The sequence below is a fragment of the Talaromyces stipitatus genome, genomic scaffold (genome assembly GCF_000003125.1).
Source record: "Talaromyces stipitatus ATCC 10500 scf_1105507295487 genomic scaffold, whole genome shotgun sequence".
NCBI classification, from domain to species: Eukaryota; Fungi; Ascomycota; class Eurotiomycetes; order Eurotiales; family Trichocomaceae; genus Talaromyces; species Talaromyces stipitatus.
Window position 1 is genome coordinate 70,474 of NW_002990120.1, and position 17,341 is coordinate 87,814.

The following is a 17,341-nucleotide window of genomic DNA, read 5'->3' on the forward strand; positions in this document are numbered from 1 at the left end:
ACAGCGCCTTGCAAGTGCGGCTTTACATCAGTTGCACCTCTTCGACTCTCTCAGCGCCACTTCCGCAGTCTAACCTATACTAGATTTAGCCTGTTATTTCAGTAATTTACAAGAAGTATTGAACGGTACTATACAAAAATCGGTATTGCTTTCTGTATCGTAAATACGTAGAACTTTCTGGCCCCGATATTGTTTTTCACAGACCTGCATCTGCAGTCTTCGCACGCATGGGGTGTTGTTGACACAGCTTGTACGGTCGGTGGGGATCAATCGAGCAAATAAGCTGGGCAGTTCCCAGACAATGGCCTAAGCGTCTATGTGGATGCCCATGCTATATAATATTTAACAAAGGTATTAATATTTACATGTATCATTCTGGAGCTCGTTCGTCACATCTACTATTCAACAAAAGAGATGGCTGTGTTAGTAAAGGCACAACTAATTTGGATATAAACAACAGATTTTTGGGATAGTCCACTACTAGATCCTCTACAGGATCTTCTTGAATGCCTGGATACACAACAGCCATCCTAGATGGAACGCATGAGGACTAAGGACCAATATCGGATCAAAGATAGTTTTGGGAATAGGGAAAGTATTCCAATTTATGCATAATAAGCTCTATCTCCCATGCACCTTTGTGCGGAGACATCGACGCTAAATTCAAAACACAGGTTACCCAGCACTCACTGTTCCTTCTCACCTAGAAATGAAGTGGTAAACTCCATGGTGAAGTAAATAAATAATCGAGAACGCCCTCCACCTGATTGACGGATGAGAGTCAGCTCAAGATCGCGATAGTGTTAGTTCGGCAGGATGCAATTGAACCTCCCAATCATGTGTGAAGTATCGTGCAAGGGTTCAGCATCACCCGGGTTAGATTTGCCCACTTTTTAACACTTGCCCCTCACCTTCTGTCTCGCTAAGATCTTTTGTGCCAGTGCTGAGTAGTTTATGACAGGCCACTAAGTTGCTTTGGATGATGATTTGTCATAATCTTCAACGCCACGAAACCCTTCCAGCCAATCTAAGATGCGGATACATACAATGAACTATGAGCTCGTGGAAGCAAACATTCTTGGTGCCGTATTAGACATGCAGGTAATCCTCCGCGAAGGCCGTCAGATTGCGTGGCTGGCTGAAGATGCTTCTTCATTCGAGGGGATGATGTGCCCGTATACCCATCCTAGCAATTTACAGGGGTGTTGTATTTCGATGATAGGTTATTTGTGCACCGGGGAAGTTTGAATGGATGGTATAAGGGCTTAACCTTTCCATATGAGGGAGTGCTATCGCTGAATCTCGCGCGGCGCCGAGTTACGACAGAGCAATTTGGCATCGACAGCCCGCTACTGTATTAATAAATTTCGAGATATAACGACTGATAACCCTATGCAGTCAAGTCGAGGTTTGATGCAACATGTGGAATTTTAATTTTACGACAGCAGCTGGTTGTTGCAGCACTAGTAGCGCTATCAGAAATTGTTTTACCCGGGTTAAGACGTTCGAAATCCTCCTAGGAGTTCGTCAGCTTACCCCTCGGAGTTCGCCCCTTTCGCGCTTCATGCGCTGGGGGTTTTACGCTGATATTTTTTTCCTCTCTATTTTTTTTGTTCCATCCCTGGGGTTGTCCCTCATTGTCAGAAATCTCGCTTTTATATTCTATAACCCAAGCCCTGAAAGCACAGAATGGCGCACACGCTACCTGACACTGCGATTGCTGCGTCGAACAATGGATCTAACATCAATGTTTATTTCCAAGTTACTGATGGGAGTATCGTTGAGCATCTTTACAGATTCATCCCGGGCTCAGACTCCGCCTCTTGGATCCCAAATCCTGATCCGGTTGTCAAAGCTGGTGAGGCAAAGTTTTTCACTCCATTAGCAGCCCATGTGGGATTTACCAAGCACTTTGCACCTCAGGTAAAACTTTTATTTGCTTTTCTCTAATTAGCTCTTCGTATATGAGATCTTTGGGCGGACCTGTGACTGACCTTGGACAGAGACATGTTTTCTTCGTTGACAAAAAGAACTATCTACGTGAGGTGTATTTATCGGGAGAAGATAACTGGACAGCTGGTGACCTAGATACGCTTCAAATTGAAGTCGCACCTTATTCCCAGATCGCCATGGTTTCTTCGAAGCTCTACTACCAAAAGGCGGATGGCTATATCTACACTGTCACTTTAAGTGAGGGTGTTTGGACGAGGGATAGCATTGCACTGAGCACGGCCAATAAGCCTATGTTAGGGTGTGGAATAGCAGCGGCGAGCGGAGAGTGGTTCACTCAGTCAAATTCTTTAGCTATTGAGATGGGGGGCTCTCAAACCACCATTCAGAGTGGTAGGATTCAATAACCTTCCTTTTCCCCTACGTACGTTCAGAGAAGCTAATCCCCTGCTTGTCGTGTACAGTTTTACCCAGTCCATCTTCACACACGAGCCTCGCTGCTGTTGGAGACGGGACAGAGTACAAGTGCATCTTTTACACCACAAACGAGAGCAAACTTCACGAATGTCGCATTACGAAAGATGGGCAACAATCGACGTATATTGCCTGTGTGCCTCCCCGAAGTTACTTCGCAGCGATTCGACAGAGACCCGGTGATGGCCATCAGGACGTAATCAGCATCTTCGTCCAGACCGGACAAGGGAATAAGATATCGCAGTACAAGTATACCTATCCTAAGGGCTGGCAATTGGCAGTGGATGCAATTTGAGGAGATTCATCTCTATGGTTCCATTGAACCCAGATAACTGGTTTAAAAACGCTAGCAAATTCATTCACTACTTATCCTAAATATTGTCTCGTGACTATCTAACGACCTTAGAAGGTCAATTCTAGATCCCTAAGACGTGCACTCTGCTATGAAACTCCTTCCCATGTTGCCTTGTAAATGACAACTGTTGAGTCGTTAGCAGGTGGAAAGGTAGCAAGCCTTCTCCCGTCCGGCGAAAATACCACTCCGTAACCATACCTTAAACCTTCTGAGCCTTCAAATGACGTAAGTTCTGTTGCGGTTTCTGCATCTCGTATCCTCACGATATTTTCCGCACTTAAACAAGCGAATATTTTACCATCCGGCGAGTACACGAGCCAAGTCACCGTAGGGAGCTGTAAATGGATTACCTCCCCCTGGTTGCCCTCGCCCCGGTTGACCTTGCCCTTGTTGTTCAAACTCCACACTCTAATACATGGCTCGTTCGTTGCCAATGCCAGATGTTTTCCGGTAGGAGAAAAGGCCAGCGAGAATGTCCCAAACTTGCCGGGAGTGTGAATTGTCTCGATGACCGCTCTTTGAGCTACGTCGTAGATGTAAATATAGGGAGGCCTCCGATTCGCAACAAGATTGCAATCTGGCGAAAATGCTACCTGCTCACCGCCGACATTCGGAACACTGAGTTCCTGTGAGAAAGTTATGAGCGAATAAAAAATTACGTTATTCGGTGTCTGCACGGCAACGCGCTGTGCATTCTGGGAGATTGCAAATTGTCGAAAATGATCAGTTTCGGGCAGAATGATTTGACTCCCACTCTCGAATGAGGTCGTTCGCCACTTCCAAACGCGTAGCTCATACTCTAAGGGGAGAACAAGATAATCATTGCCCGCGAATTTAAGCCTCGTCACCAATTTCGGTAGATCGACCTTGAAATGCACTCCCCCGCTGCGTAGATCTACAAACCAAAGAGTTTTAGTCGAACACGAAACAGCCATCACCGAGTTATCCGGGGTGAATGCGACGCATTGGACACGGTCTGAGAAGTGGTGAAAGTCGTGTGCAGTCCATCGTGCGTTTAGCAAAGATTGTACCTGTGGCTTGCTGCTCGCGGTCGGAGCATCTTCGTTGTTTGGTTTGCTCGCTGACATTGTCGTCTGGCTAAGACGGTCGACTTTGTTAGCAATTATACCATATAGTAGCGCTGATAGCAAACATACGACGCGGTAACAATTTCTTCTTTCATCGTCTGAACATTAGCATCCAGAATGTTGAATCTACTATTGATAATCTGCTCCAGGACAGTAGGATCCGCGTTAAACAACAGGAGATACTTGAAATGGTTCTCATCCAGCGGCAATTTGCGGCGTGTCGCTGTGTTACTGGCACCAAAACTCTGCTCCAAGACTGATAGCTTCTCTTTCAGGTCTCGAAAATATGCTTCACCACTCCTGCCGCCTTGTTTCGTTCTGTAAAGGTCTCCGATTGCTCTGGCAAGCCATTGTGAACCGAGCGCTTGGGTCATTACTGCCTCTCGGAAATCTTCCCACGACCTTATGAGATAGCCTGAGCTCTGATACCAATCCGCCAGATCGTGCGTATCACCATCATCGCTGATTTTATCCCCGATGTGGGCGACCAGGAATTCATTTTTCTCGGCGATTTTATTGTCGTTCATATAATGGGTCGCTTTGACGAAACATTTCTGCATCCACTCGTTCAAAGCGACTGCAGTGAGTGGTCCCGAGAACGTGGGGAGGTCTAAGGTTGGAGACATCGTACTGGGTATTGATCGTTTAAGGCGTGAGAATAAAGGATCTCTGTGAGGTGTATAGGGTATTTAAGCCGCGTGTTAGACGCATTGTGGCGTAGGCTTGCTTGATGCGTTGGCTACGACTCATCCGTGTTCGCACGGTTCTAGCTACGACAAGGCTCTGGTGTGATGGTTCCCAGTAAATCACAGCTATTCGACCGGACGTAATTAATTACTCATATTATTACTGGGGTTAGGAAATTAATTTCAAGTTGTTCAGAAAATTTTTAAATTTTTTTAAATTTCTAGACTACATAGAGCCCTTGATGAGAGACAAGCACACTTTGACAACAGGTATTTACCAAAATTATAGGATATTGGGGGAATAACTTAACTACAAAAAGCCGAGTATAAAGTGAAGCATTGAGAAGTAGCTAGATAAAGGGCAAACCTACCCGGCGCTAAACCTGGGCCACTAGCACCATACTTCATCACCTGGAAAGTTACGTTATTTACATACTGAGGTTTAAATACGGAAACTTTGGTATACTTACATTCAATACTAGTGGTAAAATATCCTAAATACGGACTAGACTTAGTATAGGTTAGGCAACGGAAGTGGTGCTGAGGAAGAGTCCAAGAGTGTAAATCATGTAAAGCCGAACGTGCAAGGCGCTGTATTGTTGGTCAAGTGACGGCAATTTGAGTAATTCGTACTGTATAAAAGGCGGTCCTAACCTCTGCCATTATGACTTTCATCTGTCGGCAAACAAAACTCTTGAGTCTCTACTCCATCAATCAATATGGAAGATTGGGCTTGTATACCATCCTTGGATGATCTCTTCTTTGACTTTTCATCGTCATCTGGAAACATGAATGAAGACGGTGAACTTCTCGGACGATTTTGCGAGACACCAACGACATATACCGATCTTCCCGATGAACTGGCCGTGAGCGTCTTGGAGGAGCAGAACGTCAACGGAAAAAATAATCGCTCACCCAACAAGGAAGAGACCTCGTTGTGAGAAAACCTAATTAAAGAGGTCTCTCTTTCCAAGTATCGTGACTGGACATCATCTACCTATGTTGATGTACCGATTGGATTGAGTTCCGAAATCCTGCAAACGCATCACCTGAACGGTCATGGCGAATGCTCCCCGATTCACGATGACCTCACCCCACGCATTGTGGTAACGGGCACACGGGCTAGCGAAGCAGTTCATCCTGGCCAACCACCTCTCTACACAGAAGGGGACGATGAGAACGTCGATGAAGCCAAGGTGCCTGGTGAGGAGACGGCCATCAAACCTTATCTCCAGAATCCGATTGTATCACATTGCGGTGAAGGCAGAGATAGGCGATTCTTGGTATGGCAATTCGAGGAAGAATTGAAGCTTCAGAAGAGCGAATGGCTCACGCTTTACTGGGAACAACAAGATGTACTAGAAAAGGCATCTAAACTCCCGGCAAGCAGGGCAAGTTTTTCAAAACGGAAAAGAAACCTATGATTTGGATTTGAGTATTGAGTTTATTGTATTCTTTGATCTGATCAATTTGTTAGTCTTAGTTGAATATGAGCTGTTGACAAGATTACTTTACCGCTATCCCGAATATGGTGAGCGCGGCGCATATATCTACTCGACTGCCCTCATTGGATGGCTGGCTGTCCTCGTTATAAGGATTTGCCAAGATTCCCCTTTACTAAACTAGCGCGCACAGTTCTACTGTTACGAAGCCAATTACCTGCATGCGCTACGCGATATAAGAAACAGACCAGGAAGAACGATTGGACAACAAGAGATGTGTGTGTGTGTGTGTTGGAGCTCGGTTACGCTAGGATGGATACGGAATATAGGCAAATAATAAGAACTTAGAGTTGAGAATTTCTATGTATTGATGCACACTCCCTAATACAAAACTTGTCAGGAATGTTGACCTCTTTTATATGTGAGGTCCTGTACAAACTAGATCATGAGATGACGTCCAGTCGAACCTTCTAGACATAGGCATATAAAGCTGATTGGATGTCTATATCTCTTCAGTATGTGAATCTAGTTCTCGAAATTTCTTCATGTTAGTATTATGATGAATTCCCAATTAGGGATAGCGTATTGTGTTCCAACATTTTCTGTCGAGGATTAGTCACAAGGTTGAATCTACGAATCAGTTTTACAGCTCTGTGTCGAGAATCTTCTATTGATATTGTCTGGATATCTTCTATATGGGATTCTCAAGCATAAATAGTGTCCGACAATCCCGTCAAGATGTAGATAGAAGAGTGGGCGCAGAATTAGGTCAATATCAATATTTCTCACCGTAAATACATCTTTGAGTATTGAGCTTAACTGAGTTTGTGCTAGTGCATAGCAAGTTCCGATATTTCCCCCCCGAGAGGATTACGGCACGATTCATATTCTTTACACATCTTTGATATACCGCTCGAACTACGACTGTGCATTGCGGAATTTTTCTGGTTGAATCGCGATTTCGAGGGGATATTGGACCAGAATTAGGGTAATCCCCTTCTGACCAAGCTTCTTTCTGTGGTTTTGAAGTTACGGGTGTGGGAAGGGAAAGTACCTCGATGTTGTTTCACCACGGCGGGTGTTTCATATCGCCGGAATGTCAGTTAGTTGTTTTGTGAGTGGACCGATTGCCGAAAATGGAGCATTCTTACGCGAGCCTGGGCAATCCGAATTGCAGCAACTACTCAAGAATGTACAGAGGGCACTTCAATCGAAGAACGACGCTTCTCACTTATATTCAACTACAAAGCTGCCGTCGACAAAGAGCTTACCATTCTCCAGGCAGCCGAGTTGAGCGATCAGATTAATGGTTCACGTGGGAACGTCCCTATTCGAGCGGTTCTGACAGACGGCGCGGTGACCGTCGAGCCTACAAACGTGACGAAAGCGACGAGCGCGGAATTGGCTCTACAACGAATTAGTAGCCAGCCGGATCATGGCACGCCTGATTTTCTGTTCAATGCAGGAAATTCTCGCGGCGGTGAGACTTTGTTTAGATGGGGAGGGTTCAGAATGTCATTAGTGTTACGATGGGGGCCGCAGGCGATTACGGCGGCGGCGACGGTTCTGGATGATAACGAGGCATTGATTAATGGGTTGGCTGGTTTGGCAATCTCTAGCTGGAATTTTTGTCTTGCATGATGATACATACAGATACACGATGTGCAAATACGATAGTTATGATAGATGCTAATCAACTAAAGAAGTGTGCCCTAACACTGACCACTTGTTTCGGATACATTTTGAAGCCTCGGACGGACCCTCTGACTGGAACGGCAACTAGGTAACCCCTTTCCAGCAAGACTTGCTCCTTGCCAATTTTCTGGTTTGTCATTATTTTTCTTTGTCAGCGCCACTGATTCAGTGGGAATTCCCGCTCCTAAGCATCAGAAAAGTTTCCGGGATTTGCTAGAGAAAAGAAAAAGTTGCCCCGATGGACATGCATATTCTTAATGTTTCTATTGGATTCCAGGCCGCTTTAAGGTGATGTAACCAGGAACCAACGTTCTTTAGATTCGAGATTTGTAACCCTAAGTAGTCTCAAGGTTTGACTTGCGTGCTTGGACAATGGAAACATTATTATTAATCAGGTTCGAATATTTTAAGATTGTGGATTTTCAATACAGTTCTGATTGAATTGTAAATGGTATAAATACTTGCATTGTCCCTAGCAGAACGTAGATCTATTCCCTCAAACAGACACCATTCACCTATCTCCTCATCTCCCCGAGATATCCAGACAGACAGAAAGCAAAATGACAACCCTCTTCACCCCCCTCAAAGTCGGCCGCGTCCAACTCTCCCACCGCATCGCCCTCGCACCCCTGACCCGCTTCCGCAACGACGAAATTACCCTCGCCCCCATCGTGCCCCTCGTAAAAGAATACTATGCCCAACGCGCCTCCGAGCCTGGCACTCTACTCATCTCAGAAGCAACCCTAATCAGCCCCCAGGCCGGCGCATATTATTACGTCCCCGGAATCTGGTCAGAAGAACAGATCGCAGCATGGAAGCAGATCACCGACGCCGTGCATGAAAAGGGATCCTATATCTATGCCCAACTATGGGCGTTGGGACGAGCCGCAGACCCCAAGGCAATGAGGGCTCAACCCGGTGCCGAGAATTTCGAAATTGTGAGCAGTAGCCCTGTACCACTAGATGAGGGCTACGAGACTCCGCGTGCACTTACGGAGGACGAGATTCAGCAATATATCAAGGATTATGCACAGGCCGCAAAGAATGCGGTAGAGCGTGCGGGTTTCGATGGCGTTGAGCTTCACGGCGCAAATGGGTTTTTAATTGATCAGTTTACTCAGACATGCGTCAACCAACGCACGGATCGATGGGGCGGTAGTGTCGAGAATAGATCTCGTTTCGCGCTTGAAGTCACAAAGGCTGTCATCGAAGCCGTCGGCGCTGATCGTACCGCTATCAGATTCAGCCCCTTTAGCAACTACCAGAATATGGGCATGCCTGACGCCGAGCGAGAGTCAACATTCGCTTATCTCGCCCGCGAACTTGCGAAATTACACGTTTCGTTCGTCCACCTAATCGAACCACGCGTAGAAGGAAACATGGACGTCGAAAACCCCCAGGGATCACTCCAATTCTTCCTCGACGCATATGCCGATGCCTCCCCCGTTGTGCTCGCGGGAGGCTACAAAGCCGATAATGCGAAAGAAGCCGTCGAAGTCCGATACAAGAACCGTCCAGTGATTATTGCATTCGGAAGAGCGTTTATTGCGAATCCGGATTTGCCATACAGGATCAAAAAGGGGGTTGAGTTTACGCCGTATGATAGAGACACGTTTTATAATGCCAAGGAAGCTAGAGGGTATACGGATTATCCGTTTAGTGAGGGGTTTGTTGTGGGTGTTAAGGCTTGAATTTTGAAATAAAGGGGTTTGTTTGATTATACACTGTTCTATATAGCATGCTTTTTTTGGAGTTGCCAATCTTTGATATACATAGACTAGATACTCCATATACGATATTACATGGTTATCTGAGGTTCAAATCATTAAGTTCAATTCATCAAGTCTATCCATACATGTATCCCGAAAAAGCAATATGAACCCTACAGAAGGCGTGTATGGCACTGACACTAACACGACGATGAAGAAAGTGACTGCCATGTCCCAAAAGTGTAAAAATAAATGTAAAAAGCCTTCCCAGACTAACGAATAAATAACCCTCAACTCTGTTGCCATCATGCTTCGATTGATTGATTGATTGATTGATTGATTCATACACGCATCTAAGCCTAGTGGCCGGCGGCGCCATCTAATTGGGCAGCGGGCGTACTACCATACAGAAGCATAAATCAACGTCGACGTGCCAAGGCTTCCGGTTTGGCGCTGGCTCAGCCACCATCGCGCGAGAGTCTCGACACGTATCCGTATCCAAATCCGAAGAACACTAACAACAGTAGGGAATATACAGAAAGAGTGAAGGATCTAGGTGCGGAGTGACGTGATGTGCTTTGGTGCCCGGTTCTATTCTAAACGTGTCAAGTGGTTGATCCGTATGAGCCGAATCAACATGGTTACGCTTCGTCGAGATAGTGTCGCGCACACACTGTGAGCGCGTGGTATTAGGGGATTGCGTGACGGAATTGCGTCAATAGACCAGTCCGCATTACGAATTCGATGCTCTGCCGAACCCACTGAGGTTCGCTGAGGAGCTTCCGATAGTCTGTTTCGCGTGCTTCTTTCCAGAGGGTCTCCGTATGCAGGTTCATATAGATAGGGCACCGTACGAGGACGTGGGCCGTATCCTGATCTCCAAGGCCACACTGACATTGAGGTGAGTCCTCGATCCGTACGCTTGCTAGGAAGCTGCGTAGCGCCGATTTACCTGTTTGTAGTTGGATCAACACCGAACTCCAAGCCCGTCGTAATCCCTCGTGCAGCTGCAACAACCTCTTCGTTGACGTTCATAATAGCCTCCTCACGGGTGTTGTCAATCCTTGCTTCTGGTGGCTCCCACCATGGTGGCACTACAAAGGGGTAGATTGTCTCAATACGTTGAGTAGTATCACGTCCAAGTTTGCGGTTGATGACTGTTTCCAGTCGATGAAGTGGCGACGTGTATGGGTCGTTACGGTGGGCTTGGCCACGTACGTGGTAAGGTGTAGATCGAAGCGGTGAGGTCATGATCCACAGGCATGCCTCCTCTGCCAGCTTTGCGAGCGTGAGCTCTGCAGGTGGCACATGGAGGCAGATCTCTAGGGCCTGTCGTGACGTACGTTTAAAAGCGCCAGATATCCGGTGGAGAGCCTGATCCTGGATCGATCGGATGGCTTGCTCTGCAGCCCGTTGCGCACCAGCGAAGCCTCTTCCACCTCATATATACCACGTGGAGCACGCGTACATAATCTGTGGTTGGAGGACAGCCATGTATATCTTCCTTAGATGAACCAGAGACGTTCCCCATGTTGATCCTGCAATTGAAGATAGCCCTGCCACCAGTTTTGCGGCCTTCTCTCTCATCTCCTCCTGTACGTGCACTTCCCCGGTGAGGTGGGTATCCAGATAGAACCCGGGATATTTAATCGAGTCCATAGGCTTGATTTCCACTCCCTTGATTGTGAGAGGTACATCCAGCCTACCCTGTGGCATTGGTACTGATTGGTGCTTCCGCCAAAAGTGGGCTAGTTAATATTTAGCTGGCGCGAACTTTGAAGCGTGGGTTCTCTCCCAGCGCTCTGCCACCTGGTGCGCTTGGGTGAGGGTGCGACAATTGGCGGCTGCGGAATTCCCAAATGCCATAGTAAAGATGTCGTCGATATAGCCTATTACAAACACTTCTAGGCACTCAGCTCTTATCTGCTCAATGAGATCCGCATTAAAGAATAAGAACAGGATTGGCAACAGGGGGGACCCTGTGGGATACCCGTATTGACATCAAATTCACCCATATTGCCCTCAAGAAGTGTAATTGATGTACGGCGGCTACTCTATAACAGTGGGGCCCAACGTGGCTAAGTTCTGTCGAGATCCTGCTTTCTAGGCTCGTAATACTGAATGAAAATGTTGGCCAGGTTAGTGTTCACAGCTGATGCTCCATTACTATGTAGTTGGTTGGTTAATGTGTTTATTTGCACGCCACCATAATAATTTTGTGCGACATAATTGGCTTATACTGTCCACGCGTGAAGCCTTGCAGTCAGCCTAGCGTATTCCCCCGTTCGCCCAACCCACCTAGGGCTCACCAGGGGTCACTTAGATCCAATTTTCCCATATCTAGGAAACAGATGTTTGGATGTCATTATTGCGTGCAAGATTTCAAAGGCCCTGCCAACGCTGTCGCACGTTGAATGTGGCATGGATCTGCGTTGCTGTTGGAATGACCACTGCAAAAGCAATGTTTGGGAAATTCACATTAGCCCCTCAGCCAGCACGTGATCACATGCGAAAAGCCTAATGGGGTTATGCACCAAGACTGATGGGGTTAGGCACCAAGACTGATGGGGTTAGGCACCAAGACTGATGGGGTTAGGCACCAAGACTGATGTTTTGGCGTATCAAGAATAAAGGGTTGCACGCAACAGACTAAATCTTTCGGTATATTCTCTGCGCCATCTGGCCCCAGAGAAGACATCTGATATATGATTTGTTAATAAGATGGCGTGAGAGGTTTCAGTTGACCCGATACTGTTTATAAATCGGATTATATTGAGATACGAGCAATGATCTACGGATCGGGTGCCGCATAAACTAGACGTCCCATAAATGGTCCTTTGAGTCGACACGTTTCCAATTGAGTGCATATATAGAAGGATTTGAGACTGATTCTCTTCTTGTGACGATAAGATTGGAATCTATACACAATTAGATATCAAAATTCCGGGATGCAGACAGATAATTATCTAGAGCGAAGTGCTCATACTGTAAGATACAGCTGAAACTTGCCCGTTCTTAAAACATCGCGACTGACATTGACTGAGGAAATTGGGACGGATGATCTCAACCAGCATTTGGAAGATGCCGCCTTGGATGGTGATGAAGTGACTGTGAGGTCAACTTCACGTGGAGCGACGTCAGATACTACAGACAATGATGGATTCACGCCACTACATAGAGCTAGCTACCGCGGACATAGAGACGTGGTAAAGCTCCTCCTCGAAAATGGAGCAGAAATCGATCTCCTTGATGAAGGGGGACAATCAGCACTTCACTTAGCCAGTTCTGAAGGAAGAACAGATGTGGTGGAGCTACTCCTTGAAAATGGAGCAAATATTGATCTCCAAAGTCAGAGCGGTAGATCAGCACTTCACTTCGCCAGTTTTGAAAGAAGGGCAGATGTAGTAGAGGTGCTCCTCCGCAATGGAGCAAAGATTGATGTCACCGATGAGGACGGAGAATCGGCACTCCACATAGCCAGTTCTGAAGGAAGAACAGATGTGGTGGAGCTACTCCTTGAAAATGGGGCAAATATTGACCTTGCTAATAAGCAAGGACGGTCGCCCCTTCACCTCGCCAGTTTTGAAGGAAGGGCAGATGTAGTGGAGGTGCTCCTCCGCAATGGAGCAAAGACTGATGTCACTGATGAGGAAGGACGATCAGCACTCCACATAGCCAGTTCTGAAGGAAGAACAGATGTGGTGGAGCTACTCCTTAAAAATGGAGCAAAGATTGATCTCCAAAGTCAGAGCAGTGGATCAGCACTTCACTTCGCCAGTTATAGAGGAGGGACAGATATAGTGGAGGTGCTCCTCCGCAATGGAGCAAAGATTGATCTTACTGATGAGGACGGACAGTCGGCACTCCACATAGCCAGTTGCAAGCGAAGGACAGGTATAGTGGAGCTGCTTCTTCAAAATGGGGCAAATATTGACCTTGCTGATAAGCAAGGACGGTCGCCCCTTCACCTCGCCAGTTTTGAAGGATGGAAAGACGTGGTAGAGTTGCTCCTTCAACGTAATGCAAAAGTCAACCTCGAACACTCTACAGGATGGACGGCACTACACCTAGCTAGTACTGGAGGAAGAGAAGAAGTAGCAGAGCTACTCATTCAAAGTGGAGCAAAGCTTGATCTCACTGATGAAGAAGGACATTCAGCACTTCACATGGCCAGTTCCGTAGGAAGGAAAGGGATGGTAGAGCTACTTCTTCGAAATAGAGCAAAAATCGACCTCCCTGATAAGGAAGGACAAACGGCACTCCACTTGTCCAGCTCCGAAGGAAGAACAGATATAGTGGAGCTGCTCCTCCGTAATGGAGCAATAATTGATCTTCTTAACAGTGAAGGACAGTCAGCACTCCACTTAGCTAGCTCTGAAGGAAGAAAGGAAATAGTGCAGTTGCTCCTTCAAAATGGGGCAAATATTGATCTTGCTAACAAGAAAAGATGGACAGCACTTCATCTCGCCATTTTCAAGGGAAGGACGGATGTAATCAAGCTGCTTCTTCAAAATAGAGCAAGAATTGATCTTACAGACGAAAATGGACAGTCGGCGCTCCACTTAGCCAGTTCTCAAGGATCGAGAGAGATTGTGGAGCTCCTTCTTCTAAATGGAGCAAATATTGATCTCGCCGATAATGAAGGGGCCTCAGCACTCGACTTGGCCAGCTCCCGGGGAGTGAAAGAGGCCATAGAACCCCTCATCCAAGATCGAGCTACGAGTGATTTTAGAGTGCATTCAGGGTCGGATTCTGCAATTTACGAGGGAAGAAATGGTGTGGCAGGGCTGATTTTTCGGGACAAGACAGAGCGGTCAATTAGGAGAGTGGAAACTCCACGAACATCAGCATTAGTTGATACGAGGAACAGTCTCTGGGGGGGAGTGCATCGTCACAACGGTGACGGCTTTACATTAGCGAAGTACGACAATCACAGCATTTTCTTTGAAGCCAAATTAGAATTCATACGATTCTCAAGACAAGATGAGGACAATATGCATGCAGTACATCTAAAGCTCAATTTTATGAGGCCATTTGCAGAAAGCCATCGTATACGTTATGCAAAAGTGGACATAATGCTAAGCGCAGGAGACTCCGGAAAGGAACCAAATATACGTGCTATCCGGCCGCAGGCGGATCGAGTGCAAGTCTCTGAGCAGGAGATAACAACAGGACAGAAGCTCACTTTCGGTGCGGCAGGGAGCGGTGGACCATCCAGCCTTAATATCAACATGGAAGCCTCGAAGGGGAGGAAGACAACTTTTCAAGGAGTTCGCATTGTACATGGAGTAATCAAGGACCGTACACATGCTTGTTGGAGCTTGTATGAAGAGCCCGGCAGTAAGAGCGGTCTACCGGAAGTAATAAGGCTTCTTGTACTCGTACATTGCGAAGCAGAGTTTGACTTACGCTTATCAATGTCCGTGAAAGCCTCTCACTCCTTAGCACTCGGACTACGACGAACATTGAAGGCTAAGGAATCAGTCCCATATCGTGTTCCAGATTTGAAGACGATTTCTGAGTTAGAAGATTCCTTAAAAGTGAGGCAAATTCTGGACGTGGCAGATCGCGCTGCCTCGCTTGTGACGGAGGCAAAAAGGCTAGAGACAGCCTTTAGTCAGACGTTCCAAGATCATGAAAGAAGAGCTCTGATTATAGAGGCTGGTGCAAAGCAAAGCTATGTGAAGCAATGGACCGAAATTGTTAATTCATCTAAAGCTGGAAATTTCAGAGGCCTTACAGAGAGGCTAGTAGAAAGCGAGGAAGCAAAGCACCAAAAAGAGGCGGAACGGACGAGTAGAAATAACGTAAGTGACAACAGATTTGCACACTATCCGCCTGCACCAACCGGCCCAATGCCACCATCTCATGGACCCGTACCGGCACACCCTCAATTCAATCAGCCACCACCAACTGGCCCAATGCCACCGTCTCATGGACCCGTACTGGCATACCCTCAATTTAATCAGCCTCCACCAATCGGCCCAATGCCACCATCTCATGGACTCATACCAGTACACCCTCAATTCAATCAGCCTTCACTAACTGGCCCAATGCCACTATCTCATGGAACCATACCACCACCACCCATATTCAACCAGCGGCCCTTTTTATCAGCTATTCCAAGAGAGTCTCTAGATGTTAATGACCAGACGACAGACAATATCCTGGACTCGTTCTCTGCTGTTGGTCCCGCGTATACTGTGTCAAGGTTGGCATGATGCAGTGATGGAAATAGAAGGATTGTCTTCTTCAAAAGTGTATTCCCACGTCGATTCCGCTGTTATCTTTGGTGCTTCTTCTGCAGCGGTGTCTTAGAAAAAGTCTGGACTTCTGGGCTAGCCATGTTTTCATTTCTAGTAGTTTAGTTTGGGCAGAGAGTGAAGTAGCAGAAGACTTGATATATACAAAGACATTGTCTCTTAAATAACCCTGATAAAGTGTGGTGTCAACCAGGTGAAGCGCTTTTCAAAAAGGTGCCTTTTCAACATTTGGCAAAAATGGACTTTCGCAAAAAGTCCGTTTATTATACATATCACTAGAGAGTCGCTGACAGGCTTGCGGTTAACAGGCCTAACAGGTGTGTCGAACCGACAGGCCAATCAGCTGACAGTGTCGGCCGACTATCCGACCACTATCCGACAAGCCCCAAAATTTCTTGGCAAATATTTACATCTCTCTTTACAATCCTATTACTACTGCTATGTTTTTATAGCAAGTTCATAAATATTAAGGATAAAATAGGATTCATGTTGGTTTGTGGGAGCAATCGAGTGTGTGTGTGTGTGTGTGTGTATTTAACGGCCGTGGATCGTGACTCGCACGCTTTCCACCAATCCCTACTGGGACATAGGCCGCCGAGGGGTAAGCCTCGGGCTTCAGGTCCTATCAGATTTATATACAAATAAGGGACTCTTTGGCGCATTTCCATAGCTGCCGTGGTCTTACAGGGAGTCCACTTCCGAGTGGGTTTTAGATATTTGCCAGCTGCAATGGTCCACCTACGCTCCATGACCCAAAACTCTACCATAATAGTAATCAAGCAGTGAGAGTTTAAAAGAAAGAAGGAAAGAAGGAAAGAAGGGAAGAAAGAGAGAAAGAAAGAGAGAAAAGAGAGATATAAGGGAAAAGTAGGGCTGACTTAGCTAGGTGCTAAGGAGAGGTTGGCGAGGACAGATATCCTTAAAAAAACGGGTCTCTGCTAGCCATGTAGCTAGTTTTTGTGCTCCTTTCGTGGTGCCTAGAAGGAAGGATATGACCTCAGAAGAAGGTCCAGGAGGACGAGGGGCTCGTCTCTTAGCTATATAGCAGAAGAAGAAATGTAGAGGTGCTTTTCGTGCTCTACATTGACAGAGGAGATGAGCATCATCATGATTAAAACATTTATGGTAGTCTGCGAAGTCTCCATGTCTAGTATAGGCTGCAATGATATGGCCAAGGTCAAGTCGGTTAAGTTGAAGCTCTCCAGGGCGCTTAGGAGATGTAGTTATTTCTAGATCTTGGTAAGTTTATGGTGCTATGGTCTGCCACCGTGTCTGGGCAGTAGAGAGAGATTAAGTCTTGGCGTGTCTCTTTAGCGAGGCATATGAGGACTTGCATGGAGAGGGGGGGATAGAGGCAGCTCCCTCTTTAGCAGCAGAATCTGCTGCTTCATTCTCAGGGATTTTAGTGTGTCCAGGGACCCATCGGATTTAGACTGATCCACTTTTGGTGTGTGGAAGCCTTTCACGTAGTGGCCAGCCAGCTGCAAGGGTGCGGAAGGATTCAAAGGCTTCTTGAGAAGATCCAGTAGAGGGAGATAGAAGACGCGTGGCAACTTCTAAGTTATCAAGGCAGATCCATAAGTTAGTAGCAAATTGAGCTGTTGGGTATGCTATTGCTGCTTGGGCACTAGCTAGGGCAGCTTCTGCTTCTGCGTCGAAGACCTCTTTCCCATGTCCAT

The 17,341-nt window shown here is 46.6% G+C and overlaps 5 protein-coding genes across 5 annotated transcripts, besides 6 other annotated features; 3 read left to right on the top strand and 2 right to left on the bottom strand.

Annotated features, from left to right (window-relative positions):
- Positions 1 to 1,415: 1,415 nt before the first annotated feature.
- Positions 1,416 to 3,058, top strand: TSTA_052270 (fucose-specific lectin FleA). The gene is made up of 3 exons (XM_002486770.1): positions 1,416 to 1,923; positions 2,004 to 2,343; positions 2,415 to 3,058. Exons 1-3 carry the CDS (start codon positions 1,690 to 1,692, stop codon positions 2,717 to 2,719), a joined length of 879 nt encoding a protein of 292 aa, XP_002486815.1. The 5' UTR covers positions 1,416 to 1,689; the 3' UTR covers positions 2,720 to 3,058.
- TSTA_052280 (uncharacterized protein) lies at positions 2,866 to 4,521 on the bottom strand (the record flags this gene model as incomplete). The annotated part of the gene is made up of 2 exons (XM_002486771.1): positions 3,937 to 4,521; positions 2,866 to 3,877 (listed from the first exon to the last, which is right to left on the bottom strand). The coding sequence occupies exons 1-2, from the start codon at positions 4,491 to 4,493 to the stop codon at positions 2,866 to 2,868; spliced, it is 1,569 nt and encodes a 522-aa protein (XP_002486816.1). The 5' UTR covers positions 4,494 to 4,521.
- A 228-nt stretch (positions 4,522 to 4,749) lies between these two features.
- Positions 4,750 to 4,774: a sequence feature (AT_rich).
- A 1,969-nt stretch (positions 4,775 to 6,743) lies between these two features.
- TSTA_052290 (N-ethylmaleimide reductase, putative) lies at positions 6,744 to 9,381 on the top strand (the record flags this gene model as incomplete). The annotated part of the gene is made up of 3 exons (XM_002486772.1): positions 6,744 to 7,109; positions 7,277 to 7,598; positions 8,177 to 9,381. The coding sequence occupies exons 1-3, from the start codon at positions 7,092 to 7,094 to the stop codon at positions 9,379 to 9,381; spliced, it is 1,545 nt and encodes a 514-aa protein (XP_002486817.1). The 5' UTR covers positions 6,744 to 7,091.
- A 332-nt stretch (positions 9,382 to 9,713) lies between these two features.
- Positions 9,714 to 9,741: a microsatellite.
- A 606-nt stretch (positions 9,742 to 10,347) lies between these two features.
- TSTA_052300 (uncharacterized protein) lies at positions 10,348 to 11,115 on the bottom strand (the record flags this gene model as incomplete). The annotated part of the gene is made up of 2 exons (XM_002486773.1): positions 10,348 to 10,831; positions 10,868 to 11,115. The coding sequence occupies 2 exons, from the start codon at positions 11,113 to 11,115 to the stop codon at positions 10,348 to 10,350; spliced, it is 732 nt and encodes a 243-aa protein (XP_002486818.1).
- Positions 10,510 to 11,391: a mobile genetic element.
- Positions 11,392 to 12,347: 956 nt separating this feature from the next.
- Positions 12,348 to 15,620, top strand: TSTA_052310 (ankyrin repeat-containing protein, putative; the record flags this gene model as incomplete). Its single annotated transcript, XM_002486774.1, has 2 exons — positions 12,348 to 12,386; positions 12,444 to 15,620. The coding sequence occupies 2 exons, from the start codon at positions 12,348 to 12,350 to the stop codon at positions 15,618 to 15,620; spliced, it is 3,216 nt and encodes a 1,071-aa protein (XP_002486819.1).
- A 552-nt stretch (positions 15,621 to 16,172) lies between these two features.
- Positions 16,173 to 16,194: a microsatellite.
- A 261-nt stretch (positions 16,195 to 16,455) lies between these two features.
- Positions 16,456 to 16,510: a microsatellite.
- A 232-nt stretch (positions 16,511 to 16,742) lies between these two features.
- Positions 16,743 to 17,341: part of a mobile genetic element that runs on past the window's edge.